This window comes from Hydra viridissima, unplaced genomic scaffold, assembly GCF_058129835.1.
Source record: "Hydra viridissima isolate aposymbiotic clone 2 unplaced genomic scaffold, HvirCarnegie_v1 scaffold_15, whole genome shotgun sequence".
Lineage (NCBI taxonomy): Eukaryota > Metazoa > Cnidaria > Hydrozoa > Anthoathecata > Hydridae > Hydra > Hydra viridissima.
In genome coordinates, this window is record NW_028324314.1 from 1,726,884 (window position 1) to 1,742,093 (window position 15,210).

The following is a 15,210-nucleotide window of genomic DNA, read 5'->3' on the forward strand; positions in this document are numbered from 1 at the left end:
AATATAGCTAGAGTAAACAAAAAAATAAGGAAGTAGCTATGTGCCTATTTAATCAAAACATACAATGCTATACAACAAACAAAATTACAAATTCTTTACCATTTTTTTATACTCGTCTAAGTAACGCTTTATCCAGAAACTGGATTTACCAACTAAGTGGAAATTGTAACCATCTTGAATCGTTTTTATATACAACACCACGTATTTTTCACTATGACAACGAACAAAATCGGTTTTGTAACTTTCACCAATCTAAATACTTGATTACGGTTCTGATGAATTAAGGATCACATAAAAAGTATTTCATAGCGGAGCCTGTTGGCGCAAAAGGAAATTACTGCATTAAACTCATCAGACAGTAACTAAGAGTGGGAGAAAGTTTTAATATGGTCGTAATAAGAGAAAAAGAAAACTTGGAGACGAAAAGATGCTTGCTACTCAGAAGAATTCAAATTTGCGTTACTTTAGCCTCTGAGTAATGCAGATACTCGAGAGATGGCTACTAATGTTACAGATCTTCTTCATCCTAATTATTACATTTATCTTGATGATTCACAAACTCAGATGCTGATTTTGACAATCTTCCTGTAACAGAACATAAAAGCTTAAAAAAAAAGTATGATGAATACAGATCCACTACCTCATGGTGATATGATCTAGGAATGATGAATGCTGAAATTAAATGCAGCTTAAATATACGTAGATCAAAATCTACGCATAAACTAAAATAATCTTACAAAAAACTTTAGAAGCTTACAAAACCTTTGGAGCAATTAGAACTCGTACTTCTCATGCATTTTCAGCAACAAGTTTGTTATTGCTTTATAAAAATGGTTCAGTCATATTGATTTATATAGTTAGCAAAATAGAATTTCCAAAGTTAATAATTTGGCACGCCTGCGGCATGTTTCTTTTGTGTTTGTTGTTAATGCTTTCTTGGCGGTAGTTCTAAGTCTGCTTTGTAGACCCCAAGTCTAGACAAGGGCAGGCGCATTTTGAAACTAAACATGAGAAAAAGCTACATGTTTTTTTTTTTATAAGCATATGAAATTTTTGAAACAGGCTCGGATATGCTTAAGCAAAAAGTTAAAAGAGGCTCAAAAATATGCTTAAGCTTAAGCATATTTCTAATAAAATATGCTTATTTCAATACTTTCTTAAAATGTGCGCGTTACTAAAGGTTAATGGGTATAAGAAAAATAAAAAATTGACTTATGCTCTGTATTTGCTTTGGTTTTAATGTAGCTAAGTTAATGTTATAGTATAATAATGAAAAATAAAACATATATACTATATGCAAATGTTATACTATATGCAAATGTTATACTAATATACTATATGCAAATGTTATACTAATATACTATATGCAAATGTATCAATGAAATCAAAGATAGAACTTAGAAATAAAATAAACATTTTAAATATGGTGTTAAATAAACTACACATTAAAAGTGAGGGAGAAAAAAAAAAGAGAGAAATAAAACACTTCAGAGCGACTCCTAAACTTTTTGTTTTTATGTTTAAGTATTGAGGTTTACGTTTTGCAACACAATGACTTCATTGCTTCATAAAGTCGTTGCATTGCAAAACATAAACTTCGATTTTTGTTGTTTTTGTTGGTTTAAATTTAGAAATATAAATATTTAAAGTTTTTAATTAAACAAAATTTAAATTTTTAAAATAGTTTATCGAGGCTCAGGAATATGCTTACATATGTTTATTTTTTTTCCAAATCTGAGCCTCTATATGCTTATAAGCGTTATGCTTATAAAAAAAAAAACATGTATAACTTACGTTTTTTCTTTTTGTTTTTTTGTTTTTTTTTACTTTTACTGTCATCGTTTCATTTATAGCACTAAAATGCACGAAAGGGGAAGAATATTAGAATATCAAGAATATAGTAAGAATATAGTAAGAAGTAATGATAACAAAGTAAAAGTGTAAAAATGTTTAATATTTAAGATACACAGGTAATAATTTTTACTTGTTACCCTCCCTCACCTCACCTTCCCTTCACCTGCCAAATACGTATAACGTTATTTAAATTAAGTCGGACCAACCATTTCCATCATTCTTTACAAAAAATCAAACCTTAATCTAAAATCAGCTATTCCACCCCAGGACAAAAAGTTCTATAGAACTTCTATAAACTTTTGAAACATATGGCCTTTAGAAATTCTATAGAAATTCTTTAGAACTTCTATAGAATGTCAATTAACTTCTATAGAGCTTGCTATAAAACTTTTTTTTTATATTAATATGTGTAAAAAAAAAAAAATTCTATAGGAATTTCTATAGAAATTAGCAGAGATTTAATAAAAATTCTATAGAATCCTATAGAATTTCTATAGGCCATATGCTTCAAAAGTTTATTGAAGTTCTATAGAACTTTTTGTCCTGGGACTAGAATAACTCTAAGTTATTTTTGAATTAGTGACCCTATGCCTTCCAATATTTTTTCCAAGATGGCTATCATCAAAAAACTTAAAAATCATGGTATGTTTTTTTAATGTGAAAAACTCCTCTCATCTAAATAAATTATCATTTTTAATGAAGCCAATTTTATGCTCTTTACATCGGTTATCTATTTGATTTGAGTCTTGGTCTTTGTAGAGATATGGTGAGCTTACAATTTTGTCATTAAGTGTACACTTCCTTCATACGAATTCACAATTTTGAACATTGTGTGGGAATATTTAAGTATATTAAAAGTAAAAGTAATATTTACAAATGGTACTCAAAGAAATCAGTAATACTCTTGTTGGGTTGTTGTTGGGTCTTGTTGGGCCAATGAGTACCAGGCGAATATGAAGTTAAAAAGTCAACAGGGACATGATATTCATTAATAAGATTTTCACCAGCTACTTTTTATGTAAGGACGATAGTGGTGGTAATTGACATTTGAAGCAGAAAGTACTGTTGAGATCCCAATTTTAAAGGAATTGAGAATGTGATTAATAAGGGGAATTCTGACACTTTCTGTGTAAATCGTTATAAGGAGGCACATAATTTCTACGCCGTTAGCAGAATATGATGACGTCGGATTGCAATTTTTGTTGTAAAAGCTTTTACTGTGTCAAAATAGTTTGGCTAAGAAAATTGTATTTAAGATGGTGGAGTTTTGGCCACGCTTTATGAAGACTGTAGGCTGTTTTTCGTACTTAACGGAGTTAATTCATGGTGCTCAAAAAGTCTCCATTGGTAGCTGTGTTTTTGCCTAAGATTATATTCGAAATGATCGTGTTTCTTGACTTATTTTGATGCTATGCAATCTTCTTTGGAGAAATATAAACTTTTATATTCTCGACTATTGGTATTATTAATGTTTTGTTTAAATTTGCTTGTTTACTTGACATTGTCGTTTCATAAAAGTTTTCATTAGGGGGTGCATTATCACCACGCATAATTTGATGAGTCGTTTCATTATCTCTCTGTTTATCAATGGCATTAGCAAAATGCAATAACGAACGATAGCTAGGATTTTCTTCTGTTTTCCCAGATACAGAGAAATCTAATCTTTGTAAATTTTTTTTTTTCTTTTAAGTTGCTTTTTTTTAGCAGCTGCAAACAGCTGCTTCATACCGAGTTCTTCAGCTTCTAGATTTTTAATTTTAATTTTGTTTCAGTTTTAACTTCTTCTTCTTCTTCCTTGTATTGTCTAAATTGTTTGTAAGTTCTAAAAATGCATCATCAGACCTCATTCTTCAGGAAGTGCTCTAACCTTTTGTTTCCGTCACTACTTTTCAGGAATCTTTTTATGATATAATCTGCCTTAGAATCGGTTTGCTGAACCGATTTTGCCAACTTTTTGGAGTAAACGAGCGGAATAGAACAAATCAGGCTTCGACGTGGCTTTTAACGCTCGGTAAACGCATATTTTTCGCATTCTGAAAAGTTAGATTTTAACGCGTCTTTAATCAGATCAAGTTGTTCATGATTTTTAAGAGTAGAGGACTTTTAGATTTGTGTACATAAGTTTTGTTTTCGCTATATTTCTTGTTAACAACGCTGTTGTAAACGTAAACAAGTCCATTGGTTGTACACCTCACTTTTCGATTGCGCTTTGCAACGCCATGCGGGTGTAAATTGTTAACTTCAAGTAAATAATAAAATACGGATTTGCTGCTTGCATAGTTTGTTACTTCTTTAACAATTGTTTTAAAAGATTCCAAATTGTTTTCATAAACAGGTTTGTTCTTACGTTTAAATTCTCAAGCGTCTTAACTTCTTTTAAGATGACTCTCATGAAATGCAGTCTTGTTTTCGTTACTGATTCTAAACCTTTGGTCGTGATAAAGGTATTCGTAGTATGGTTCATTGTTAGATCTTGCATGATGATGTTTAGTGTCTTTTCCAATAATTGAACCGTGGGTTGTTGTCATTGATATCATCGCATTCATTCGAACTCTTAACATCTAAACTTAAGTGCTTATAATCATCACTATTGTTTTAATCCCCCCCCCCCCCCCCCTTGAAGGTTATCGTTTAAAAGATGGTTATCATGTACAAGATGGTTATTGTTTAAAACGCTTTGTTTCACGTCGTAAAACTCTGGATTGTTGTATTGACGGCCCAGTAGCTGTTAACATTTGAGGGCATGGACGGATGAAAGACGTTCATGGGTGTTACTTCTGCCATTTGTTTCATAACCAAGCGTTTTCGTAGTCATCTTCCGTTTTTCTGATATTCGCGTAATGTTTTAACAACATCCCTCTCTTTTCTCATGATGATATCGCTTATTATGACATCGCTCATTATGCTATCGCTTATTAAAGGAGAATCTTTTGAATCTCGGAAGATTTTTCCAGTTCAATTTTCATCGCGATCATCATCACTTTTATCATTTTCTTCTTTAGGTGTCGGATTATCTTTGAATTTAATTTTCTTATCTTTTCTATCTTTCTCTTCTTCCTCATCTATTTTCTTATTAAACAACCAATTGAACTTCGAATTATCACTACTGGCTGATTTTCTTGCGTCAGTTAGCAAGGATCTACCCAACAAGTGAATTTTTGAATTATTTCTTACCAGTGCATTGGGTTTAACTTAATTAGAACCCAAATCGGGATTCCATTTTCTGTCTACCTCCTTATAAATATTTTTATGCAAATCATACTCTTTAGTTTAAGGGTTTGAATTAGTTGCACTCTCTCTTGATTATTCAGATTTACTAAGAGCTACATCGATACCCATTTTGATTTGCAAAACGCAGCTCCTAAACATGTGAAAAAAGGATGAAATAATAATTTATTTTAACGAAGGCCACCTGAATATTAAGTTATCTTACTTGAGTTTTATGTGTGTCCAGGCTAAAGATTATCAACATTAAACTGATGCTAATTGGAGCGTGAAAAATTGAAAAACATGTTTCATACTTTCAATTAGATCGTTACACTTTTCTGATATTTTTAACCTAACAGGATTACTTGCTTTAAAAAGGTAATTTACCGACTCGTTGTACGACTAACCACATTGTCGCTTAATTTTCAGCATCAGTCCGACATATTTTCTAATATGCCGAAAAATATAGAGCAAATTAACAAAATTGCTGTTTAGTAAATAGTAGGATTTAGGGATCGGCATTCCGGTTGATTTTGATTATGTTTGATCGCAACTTCCGAATTTTGTCAGGGTCATCAACAGAGAAATACTAAGCAGTTTATTTTGAGGATTGTTTTTAAAAATTATCTGGAAACATTAGAAAAAAGGTGGTTTTCATCATCATCCGAAATCCAGAAAAGTTAGAGAGCAGTCTTACTTCATCAATTAGAATCCAGTTCAAGTTTTAGTTATCTCAACTTATAAGCCTCTTACAAAAACCATGAAAAATGTGTTTTTTCAAATCCAGTTATAAACATTTTACTTACGAAAAGTATGAATTGATTCAGCTGATAGAAAACTGAAAATGAAGACTGGAGAAAGTTCACTAGATTAAGGTAGTGCAAAGGAAGAATTTGTTTAGCATATGAAAAAGTGAAAGAAAAGTAGTTTTCAATGATACCAACTTTGAAAATCTAAACAGAAAAAGCATAGTTCTTGTTAAAGTGCTGTTAAGGGTTGTCTGAAGAGTTTATCTGAAGCGAAAATTCCGAAGTGGAGGCTTCTAAAATCCGGAGGGCTCGAGTCAACCAACACACCAATATAAAGACATTTGTGAACTGTAAAGTTCTTTTACCAAACATCCAAAGACGGTGGCAACAAGATATGGCTTCTGGATTTGATTTTTATAAAAAAAACGTGTTTGTGAAGTTTTTCGTACTTCAAGAAAAAAAATTTAATCAAAAATCGTAGCTGAAAATGTTCAAAAACTAAAGGTGTGTAAATAGAGAACTTTTTAATGCTTCATTGTTTTACATCCACTACGCAATATTTCCTGACTTCGTATTATTACGTAGAAGCAATTTTAGATAAAAATTGAAAATTTTTTTTTTTCAAAATTTTAGTTTTAACAGTTTTCATTCATTTATCATGTCTACTCTTATAATATTAAAAAAAAAATTCAAAAAAAATATCAAAAAACCTAAATTTTCCTTAATAGATTTGGTCCAAAAAAATTATTTGCCTTAGCAACGGCCTTTAGAGATACATTTCCTGCTATATCTTGAAAAATACTAGTCCAATTTATATACTTTTTTTGTGTGCTTAATTGTTCCTTAAAAACTCTTGTTAATTTTTGATCTAATATCCTTAAATTGAAACCTCATATTCGTTTCTCTAAGATATAGATAATTACCATTTTATAAAATTTCTTCGGTTGATGGACGTTTTTGATTAGTTGTCTGATAAATGGGTTCAAAAAAAAGATATGCTAAAATACGACATTGATTAAAAAAGAGGGTCTTTCTCACGTTTTCTTCATTTCTTGTCTAGATTGTACCTGGACGATGAACTTTTTAACATCAAAGTCAATATAAAATAAAAATGAAGTAGTCAAAGGTAAAAAAATGAAAGAAAATAACTTACGTACTATGTTAGTTTTTCGAGAAATGGGGCAAAGATACACAGAAATTAATACTATTTGTCGTTTAATGAATATGCCTCCTGATATGACTAAACGTGTTTACCATAACATTAATAACAAAATTCATCTTGCTTAAATTGAAACCTCTTGAGAGTACAAAAAAAGCCTCAGAGGACATACTTAAAGAAAAACTTGGTGAAAATTATGATGAATCATCAATTGTCAATGTTGCTGTTAGTTTAGTTTATGGCAGCTCAGAGGATACTCCTAAATGAATGGTATAGTCACAGCAATATGAGGGTAGCTCAGGAAGTATGGAATCTGTAGACGCTGTACAAATATTCAAGCGATCTGTCAACGAGCTAAAACTCAAGTACCATATATTGCTACAAATAAACCACAAACGATGTGACTTCCAAACAAAGAAAGATATGATAGATAACCTAGTTAATAACGCCATTAGTGTAACAGCAAGTAGTGTAAAGTGAAGGAGCAAAGTAGCTAGAAAGGTGAACTGCTACTTTTAAAGCTGATGGAAATAACGTGTCTGAAAATGGGGCAAAAAAAAGGAAAGTATCGCAGAATCATTTGGCATAATACAGAAAAAGATTTCGAGAATGAGATTGAAGCGAAGGAATAAAAAGACTTGGTATCTCCATCTCTATGTATTGGAGATGGAGATACCAAGTCTTATATGCAAGTATGTGATGCAAATCCATACTCAGGAGAAATTATTGAGAAAGCAGAGTGCATTCGACATGTTCAGAAGAGAGTTGGGACAAGACTACAAGATCTTTACAAAGGTTATAGATTATCAGATGGAAAATACATCAGTGGGAAAGGAAGATTAACTGATAAATGGATAAAACTATCTTCAAAACTATTATGGAATAGCAATTTCAGGCCTGTTATTAAGTACGCCACGGCCTACTTAATAACAGGCCTGAAAGACGCGCAAAAAAAAAAAAACTGTAGGCGGATGTTTGTAAAAACAAAAATGGAGAAAGTTTTGTGGTTTTTTTAGTGTTTATATATATTTTTAGTGTTTTTATATATAAATATATATATATATATACATAGTCGGCTCAACAGCGTGGCCAACTACCACTTGGCCACAGGCGCCGCTTCAAAGGGGGCGCCAAAAAAATAGAAAATTCAAAATTCAAAAAAAAAAAAATTAAAAATAAATATAAATAAAAAATAAAACAGTTTTTAGATTAAGATTTCAATTTTATAAAAAAATTTTTTAAAGAAAATTTTCCATAATTGTGGGAACTCTAAAAAACCAGTTTATACAGTACTTCTGGTATAATCCACATTGAACAAGTTTTGGCTCATGAAGCTAACTCAATTCAATGTATGTTACATTTTTTACAATTTACAAATTTAAGTGAATAAAAAAATGTTTCAAAAGAGGATATTAGAAACTGCTAGAAAATTGTCTGTTAAGCTAGATATTGAGCCCGAATTTGAAAAAAAGCGTGGTCGTATCAAAAAAAGAATGTTTGCTTATGAAAGTCAATAGGAATCAATGACTGAAGCAGACAATTTTAAGATTAACTTCTTCAACAGCATTTTAGATCACGCTATTGGATCTTTGCAGGATCGATTTGAAATGCTTATGCAGCATAATAGTCAGTTCAACTTTCTTTACAGTTTAAATGCCAAGGACATTACTGAAGATGAATTACTAAAAAGATGCATGGATTTAGAAAAATTATTATCCTGCAATGAGTTGAAAGATGTTTCTGGAACTGACTTGTTTGAAGAGATAAAATATTTGCGAAATCATTATAAGGGAAACTACTCTCCAAGAAATATTTTAGACTTTATTTGTTCAAACAATTTGAATGCAGCTTTGGGAAACTTATTTTTCTCTCTCAGAATACTTTTAACTCTACTTTTAACCTGTATCTGTTGCAACAGCAGAGAGAAGCTTTTCAAAGATGAAGTTAATTAAAACGTATATTCCTCAACAATGACACAGGATAGAATCAATGGTCGGGCAATGTTATCAATAGAACAAAGAATTGGACTTAGAAGATATGATTAAATCATTTGCTATTGTAAAAGCAAGAAAGGTTAAATTGTAAATAAATATTGAAAGTTCACCACGAATGTCCATAATACGATTAATTTTTTAATACTGAAGGGGGGGCGCCAATTGAAAAATGGCCAAAGGCGCCACATGCCCTTGAGCCGGCCCTGTATATATATATATACATATATATACACTACCGGCAATTAATTTGAGACCAGTGGTTAAAAACGGTATTTACATTTCAAAAATAAATGTATCTGATTATAAAAAATTGCACTTCTTTATTTTTGGATCAAAAATAAATAGAGCACAATAAATATGTGGATAGAATAGGATATGGGCATTTTTGCACCCAAAAATTTGTTGAGTTCTTCCAGCATAAAAGACAATACAAGTATTATTTTTAACTGTTACTTAATTTTGATTAATGACTTGTAATTGATATTGAAAATATAGTTTTTCTCATTGGTAGCTTCTTGTAGATACTTTATGTAGATCCAATATAGTATATTATGACTTGCAAATGAATATACAAATATTGCATTGTTTGAGCTACTTATTTTTTTTTAGTTTCTATTTTGTTGTACTAAAATGGCTCCAGTTCGAGAATTAAGCTTTGAACAGAGAGTTTGCATTGTTTTACTTGATGAAGAAGGTGTTTCAGAAAGAAAAATTACAAAAAGAATAAAAGTATCAACGACAGGAGTTCACAATAAAATCAAGCGTTTGAAGGAAATTGGTCAATATTGTGACTTACCACGACCTGGACAGCCTAGAAAGATAGATGAACATGGTGATCGTCGTATTACGAGATCATCTATGTCAAACAGAAAATTAACAGCTCCACAAATAATGAGAGAATACCATGAAACTGCTGAAACACTTGTTTGTGTCGGGACAATAAGAAACCGATTGATGAAAACTGGACTTTGAGGGCGTGTAGCGGCCAAAAAACCGTTGCTAAGGAAAGCAAATAAGGTAAAACGACTACAATGGGCTCGCAAACATGCCAACTGGATAATAAGTCAATGGAAAGCAGTAGTATGGAGCGATGAGTCCAAGTTTGAATTATTAAGCAACAAGAGAAGAATATTTGTATGCCGGCACCAGAATGAACGTTACATTCCGCAGTGCATTGTGCCTACTGTTAACCATGGAGGAGGTTCAATAATGGTATGGGGTTGTTTTGTAGGTCACAAAATAGGAGATTTAATCAGAGTTCGTGGAATTATGAAAAAGGAGCAATACAGAGAAATTTTGGAGAATCATGCCTTTCCATCAGCTCATCGAATGGTAGTTCGACGCCAGCCTGTTTTTATGCAAGATAATGACTCAAAGCACAAATCTAAATTTTGTACAAATTATCTGAATCAACTAGTACAAGAAAAAACCCTTACTTTTATGGACTGGCCGGCGCAACGCATCAGGGCCATAGGCAATACTTCATCACTCAGAGCCGCTTCTTGCACACAAGAAATAGTTGCAAAGAATTTCAACACACTGCAAAAAGAATTCAACGAAACAAGAATCAATTAAAATATTTCATGTCATTTGTGGAACTTTGATGAAATTGGCTTTTCTAGTGATCAAGGTAAGCAACATATAGTTTGGCGGCGTGGTGCAAAACGACCATTGATATTGTTTGGCAACAATGAAAAAATCTATAATACAGTTGGAAATTGCATCAATGCTGCTGATAATCGTCTTGCTCCATATATTTTTTTTAAATCAAAAAAACGCCTGTACAGAAGTTGGTGCTTAAGTGGTCCAGACGATCCCGTTTACGCCATATCTCCATCCGGATGGATGGAAGATGAGCAATATGTGAATTGGCTCACTGGCGTGTATGTTCCTGCCATTAAAAAAATTCCAGGTAATTAGTTTAATCTTTACTTTAATCAATTAATTACTTAACTAAATAAATCTAATTATAGTTATCCAATTATAGGCATTCATATTTTAGTCGTAGATGGACATGTGACACATGTCACCTATCGGGCTGTACTTATTTGTATCAAAAACAATATCTTGTTAATTTGCTTACCAGCTCATACGTCACACATTCTGCAGCCACTAGATGTCGGTGTTTGTCAGGTCAAAAGAGTTTGGCGCAAATTATTTCAACAGTTTTATGCAGAGAAAAAGTGCAGCAACTTATCAAAAGAATGTTTTAGCCAACTGCAAGCAAAACTTTTTAGCTCTGGTGAAGTTTTTACACGCACCCAAATAGTTAGTGGATTTCAGAATACTGGCTTGTTTCCACTCGACATCAGTAAAATCGATCAGTCAAAATTGCAAATTGCTAATACGTTTGAAACACCGTCATCTCAACCTGAACCTTCATCATCTTAACCACCAGAATCTATGAAAGTACCACAACCACTACTAGCACCAGGAACTACACCATCTCAGCCACTGCTATCTGAATCTATATCAACAACATCTAGTATCAGCATGTGTTGCATAGCATCAGCTTTAAAGTCACCTCCAAAGACAACCTGCCTGCAAACAACCTTCAATAGTCTAGTAACTCCGGCTATTCAAAAGGAAACTCAAAAAGAGGTTGAAAAACAATTGCAAGCGGCCCAATTGTTTGCAGCAGCTTTGCAACAAATGTTTCGCATCCAACACGTTGACACAAAAAAAAACGAAAATGTGCCAAGGTTTGATGGGGAGTGTCTCAGTAAACCTGAAACACTCGCAAGGTTGAAAGATGCTGAGAGCAAAAAAGCAGCAAAGCAAGCTAAAAAACAATGTAAGCTAAGCTTTAATGACGAGCAGCAAGTAATTCAAGCAACAACAGCAATTCCAACAACAAAAACACCTGCAAACCAAATCAAGTGTATAAAGTGCCGTAAAGTTTTCTGGCGAAGCTTCAACAAGTCAATACATGGAATTGTATCAGTGTGAAAATTCGAAATGCAAGGCTTGGCTTTGTCAAACATGCATACCAAAGCGATATGTAAAAGGTGCTGAGTTTTATTGCACCAAAAACTGCCGCACAAGTGACAATTCAGTTCAACCTCTAGTACCTCTCTACGACTCAACATCATCACAAAAATAAATTTTTTTTATTTGGTTGTTTTTAATTGCTATTATTGGTTGTTTTTTAAATTGTTATTATTGGTTGCTTTTTGTTTTTTTTAGTTAAGTGTTGTTTTAATTACACATAGATTTGCGTATTTCATTCTCCCCGAATGTGGGGGTAGAATGAAATAACTTTTTTTTTCAATTAAATAAAGTTTCTTAAAAAACTAAAAACTTTTTTTACTTGATTTGTATATATTTAAATACAGCTCAAATTTCTCTACAACTTTAAAAAAAAAAAAAATTAAAAACCTTTTTCCCTTAAAAAAAAAATTAATTAAAATCCTTAACTATTTCATTTGACCCCGTTTTACTCTATATTATACAATATATATTTAAAATCAATTGCTTATAATTATTTGATAATCAGTATTATTTTATTTTTATTTTGTATATTTAGTAAAATGTAATTTTTCAAAACAAAAATTACTGTATCATGCCTTTTAAATGTTGTGTGACTGGTTGTAGAGGAAACTATGATAAAGAACATAAAGTTAAACTTTTTCGATTACCAAACAAAAACGTAATCCTCAAGAAAGAGAAAGATGGATTAGATCTTTTCCAAGAGAAAACACTCTAAATAGTCCAAATACATTCATTTGTGAATATCATTGGCCAGTTAATCATGAAACTTGTCACATTCATGGTAAAATTCGTCCCTTAAATCCACCAACTGTTTTCATCTGTGTATTTCAAAGTCAAATTCCTACACCTCCACCAACAAAAAGAACAACAACAAAATCACTATCATCTACGCGTAACATGAAACCTGATGAAATTTCAGCTCACTTGGATTTGTATGAAATTAGTTGTTTTGATGATCTTTGCCTAAAAGTAAGCAAAGAAGTTATTCCATTTCCAGTAACATCTTTTACATTGGATGGTTTAATAGTCCAAAGTAAGGATTATATTGATACCTCTGCTATTCCACAGTTTCTTTTAAAAGTTAAAATTGATATGCAATTTGAAGGTTTTCATTTTGGATCTAGATGCTCTATTATGCCACTGTGCAGTAATCGAATACATAAAATTACAACTTACTTACAAATTTTAGAAGCTATTAGATATTTACATTCCGTTGAAATGGATCATAAAAAAAACATTATTCTACAACAAGTTGTTAGCATGCATGCATTAACATTTGTTGGTAATAAAAAATATTTTCCAGAAATTCTAAGTAGGGCTTTTGAGTATTTTTCAATTTCAATATCTTTATGCAGTCGTATTAGAGATGACTATGAAATGCCAAAAATTGTAACACTTGGTAAACTTATATCTAAGGTTAGTAAGCTAGAGGATTTTGATTTCCTCAACAAATATTTTATGCAACTAGAAGATCCTCGTCAAAAAAATGTAATTATATAATCGATGAAGTTTATGTAAAGCCACAACTAACGTATCAAGGGGGTAACTTATTTGGAAAAGCAGTAAATACTCCAGAACATTTTGTAACCACTGTTTTGAGCTTTATAATTTGCTTATTATTAGGAGGAAAGAGGTTTTTGTACAAAGCACTCCCAGTGTATCGTTTAAGTGCTGATTTTCAATATGAACAAGTTGTTGATATGTTAAATTTGATTCGTTCATGTAATGGCATTACTGTTGCAGTTTTATATGATAATAATAGAGTAAATCGATCATTCTTTAAAAAATTCAATTTGATTTCTCCATGGTGCACAACTGAAAACATTTTTTTGCTCTATGATTATGTACATCTAATCAAATCTATCAGAAACAGTTGGTTAACTGAAAAAATGCTAGAGTTAAAGTATTCTGACTGCGGCCTTGAAAAAACTGCAAAGTGGGTTGACTTGAAGCTGGTTGAGTTAGAAAATAATTCTATTGTGAAACTATCAAAGCTTAATGATGTATCTATCTGTCCAAAACCTATAGAACAGCAGAATGTTGCTTTATGTCTTAAGATTTTTTGTGTTGAAACATTAACTGCACTAAAAATTCATCCAGAAATGCAGGATTCAGGAGGAGCTGTTGATTTTATAGAAAAAATTGTAGACTTTTTCAAAATCCTAAATGTAAAAAGTCAGTTCGAAGACGTTTAAACTAAAGACTTAAAAAGGGCTGTCTTTGATAACCCTAACGATCAACAATTAGATTGTTTGAAAAAATGGCTCCTAAAAAACAAGGACAAAGAGTAAAACAACTAGCCAAAGATACTGCTCTTGCTCTTGCATACACGAGTAGAGGACTGGTTGAGTTAACCAAGCATCTCCTCAGCACTTCACACGAATATGTGTCTAGGAAATTTTTCCAGTGATCCCATTGAAAAAATGTTTAGTAAGCTACGTCAAGATTCTGGTGGAACATATTTTGTTAATGTTCAACAAGTTTTACAAAAAGGAAACATTAAGAAAACAAAGCTTCTCCTTGATTTAAACACAGATTTTGATGGAATTCAAACAAGTTGTGAACATGCTTGCTTGAAATGTGGATTTTTGCTAAATGATGACAATACCTTCAATGTGTTTCATAATCTTTCAAATATGGAGTTAGCCTTGTCTAAGTCTGTAAAAATGTCTTTAAATTATATTGCAGGATACATCAGTAGAAATGATGTAGATGAATATGATACACAGTTCTATTACGACGAATTTGGAGAATTTACTAAAGAAATCAACAGAGGAGGCTTGAAGATACCTGGAGACAATGTGTCGATGAGTGATTTATTGCTATGTATGTTTTCATCACATCATCTCATTAGTTTGTAGGACAAGTTTTATAAATATAACAATGATGATAGCAGAATTTTATGGATTTGAAAACATAGATAAATTTCATGGTAATATATCTAACATATTATTTAACAACTATACCAAGCTTTACTCACCTCGATCGACAAAAGAACCAGCTTTAAAAGTACTTAAATTGTCACAAAAATGATCATAGCGGAGCAGAAATATAAATGTATGTAAAATATGTTTTGTGAAGTTGTAGAATTTCTGAAATTTGAAAAGAAATTATTTATATTGTTAAAGAAAAGTGTTGCTTTTTTTAGTAATCGATTAAAAAATGTCATCTTATTGTAAAAGGTTTTTAAAATAAACAGCTCTCAAAATTTGAAATCAAGCAATTTAGCAGCTAATATAGCGAATTTTAAATTTTA

At 31.7% G+C, this 15,210-nt stretch overlaps 2 protein-coding genes across 2 annotated transcripts; both read left to right on the forward strand.

Moving 5' to 3' along the window:
* Window positions 1-9,593: 9,593 nt before the first annotated feature.
* On the forward strand, window positions 9,594-9,935 carry LOC149878100 (uncharacterized). The gene has a single exon (XM_090073215.1). The coding sequence runs from the start codon at window positions 9,594-9,596 to the stop codon at window positions 9,933-9,935; it is 342 nt and encodes a 113-aa protein (XP_089929341.1).
* Window positions 9,936-10,172: 237 nt separating this feature from the next.
* Window positions 10,173-11,354, forward strand: LOC149878101 (uncharacterized). The gene is made up of 3 exons (XM_090073216.1): window positions 10,173-10,339; window positions 10,586-10,875; window positions 10,966-11,354. Exons 1-3 carry the CDS (start codon window positions 10,173-10,175, stop codon window positions 11,352-11,354), a joined length of 846 nt encoding a protein of 281 aa, XP_089929342.1.
* Window positions 11,355-15,210: the final 3,856 nt, after the last annotated feature.

Coding starts and splice junctions, on each gene's coding strand:
- LOC149878100 (XM_090073215.1), top strand. CDS start 9,594: ATGGCTCCAGTTCGAGAATTAAGCTTTGAACAGAGAGTTTGCATTGTT.
- LOC149878101 (XM_090073216.1), top strand. CDS start 10,173: ATGGTATGGGGTTGTTTTGTAGGTCACAAAATAGGAGATTTAATCAGA. Junction 10,340..10,585: donor ATGCAAGATAATGACTCAAA/GCACAAATCTAA, acceptor TGGCTTTTCTAG/TGATCAAGGTAAGCAACATA. Junction 10,876..10,965: donor TGCCATTAAAAAAATTCCAG/GTAATTAGTTTA, acceptor TTCATATTTTAG/TCGTAGATGGACATGTGACA.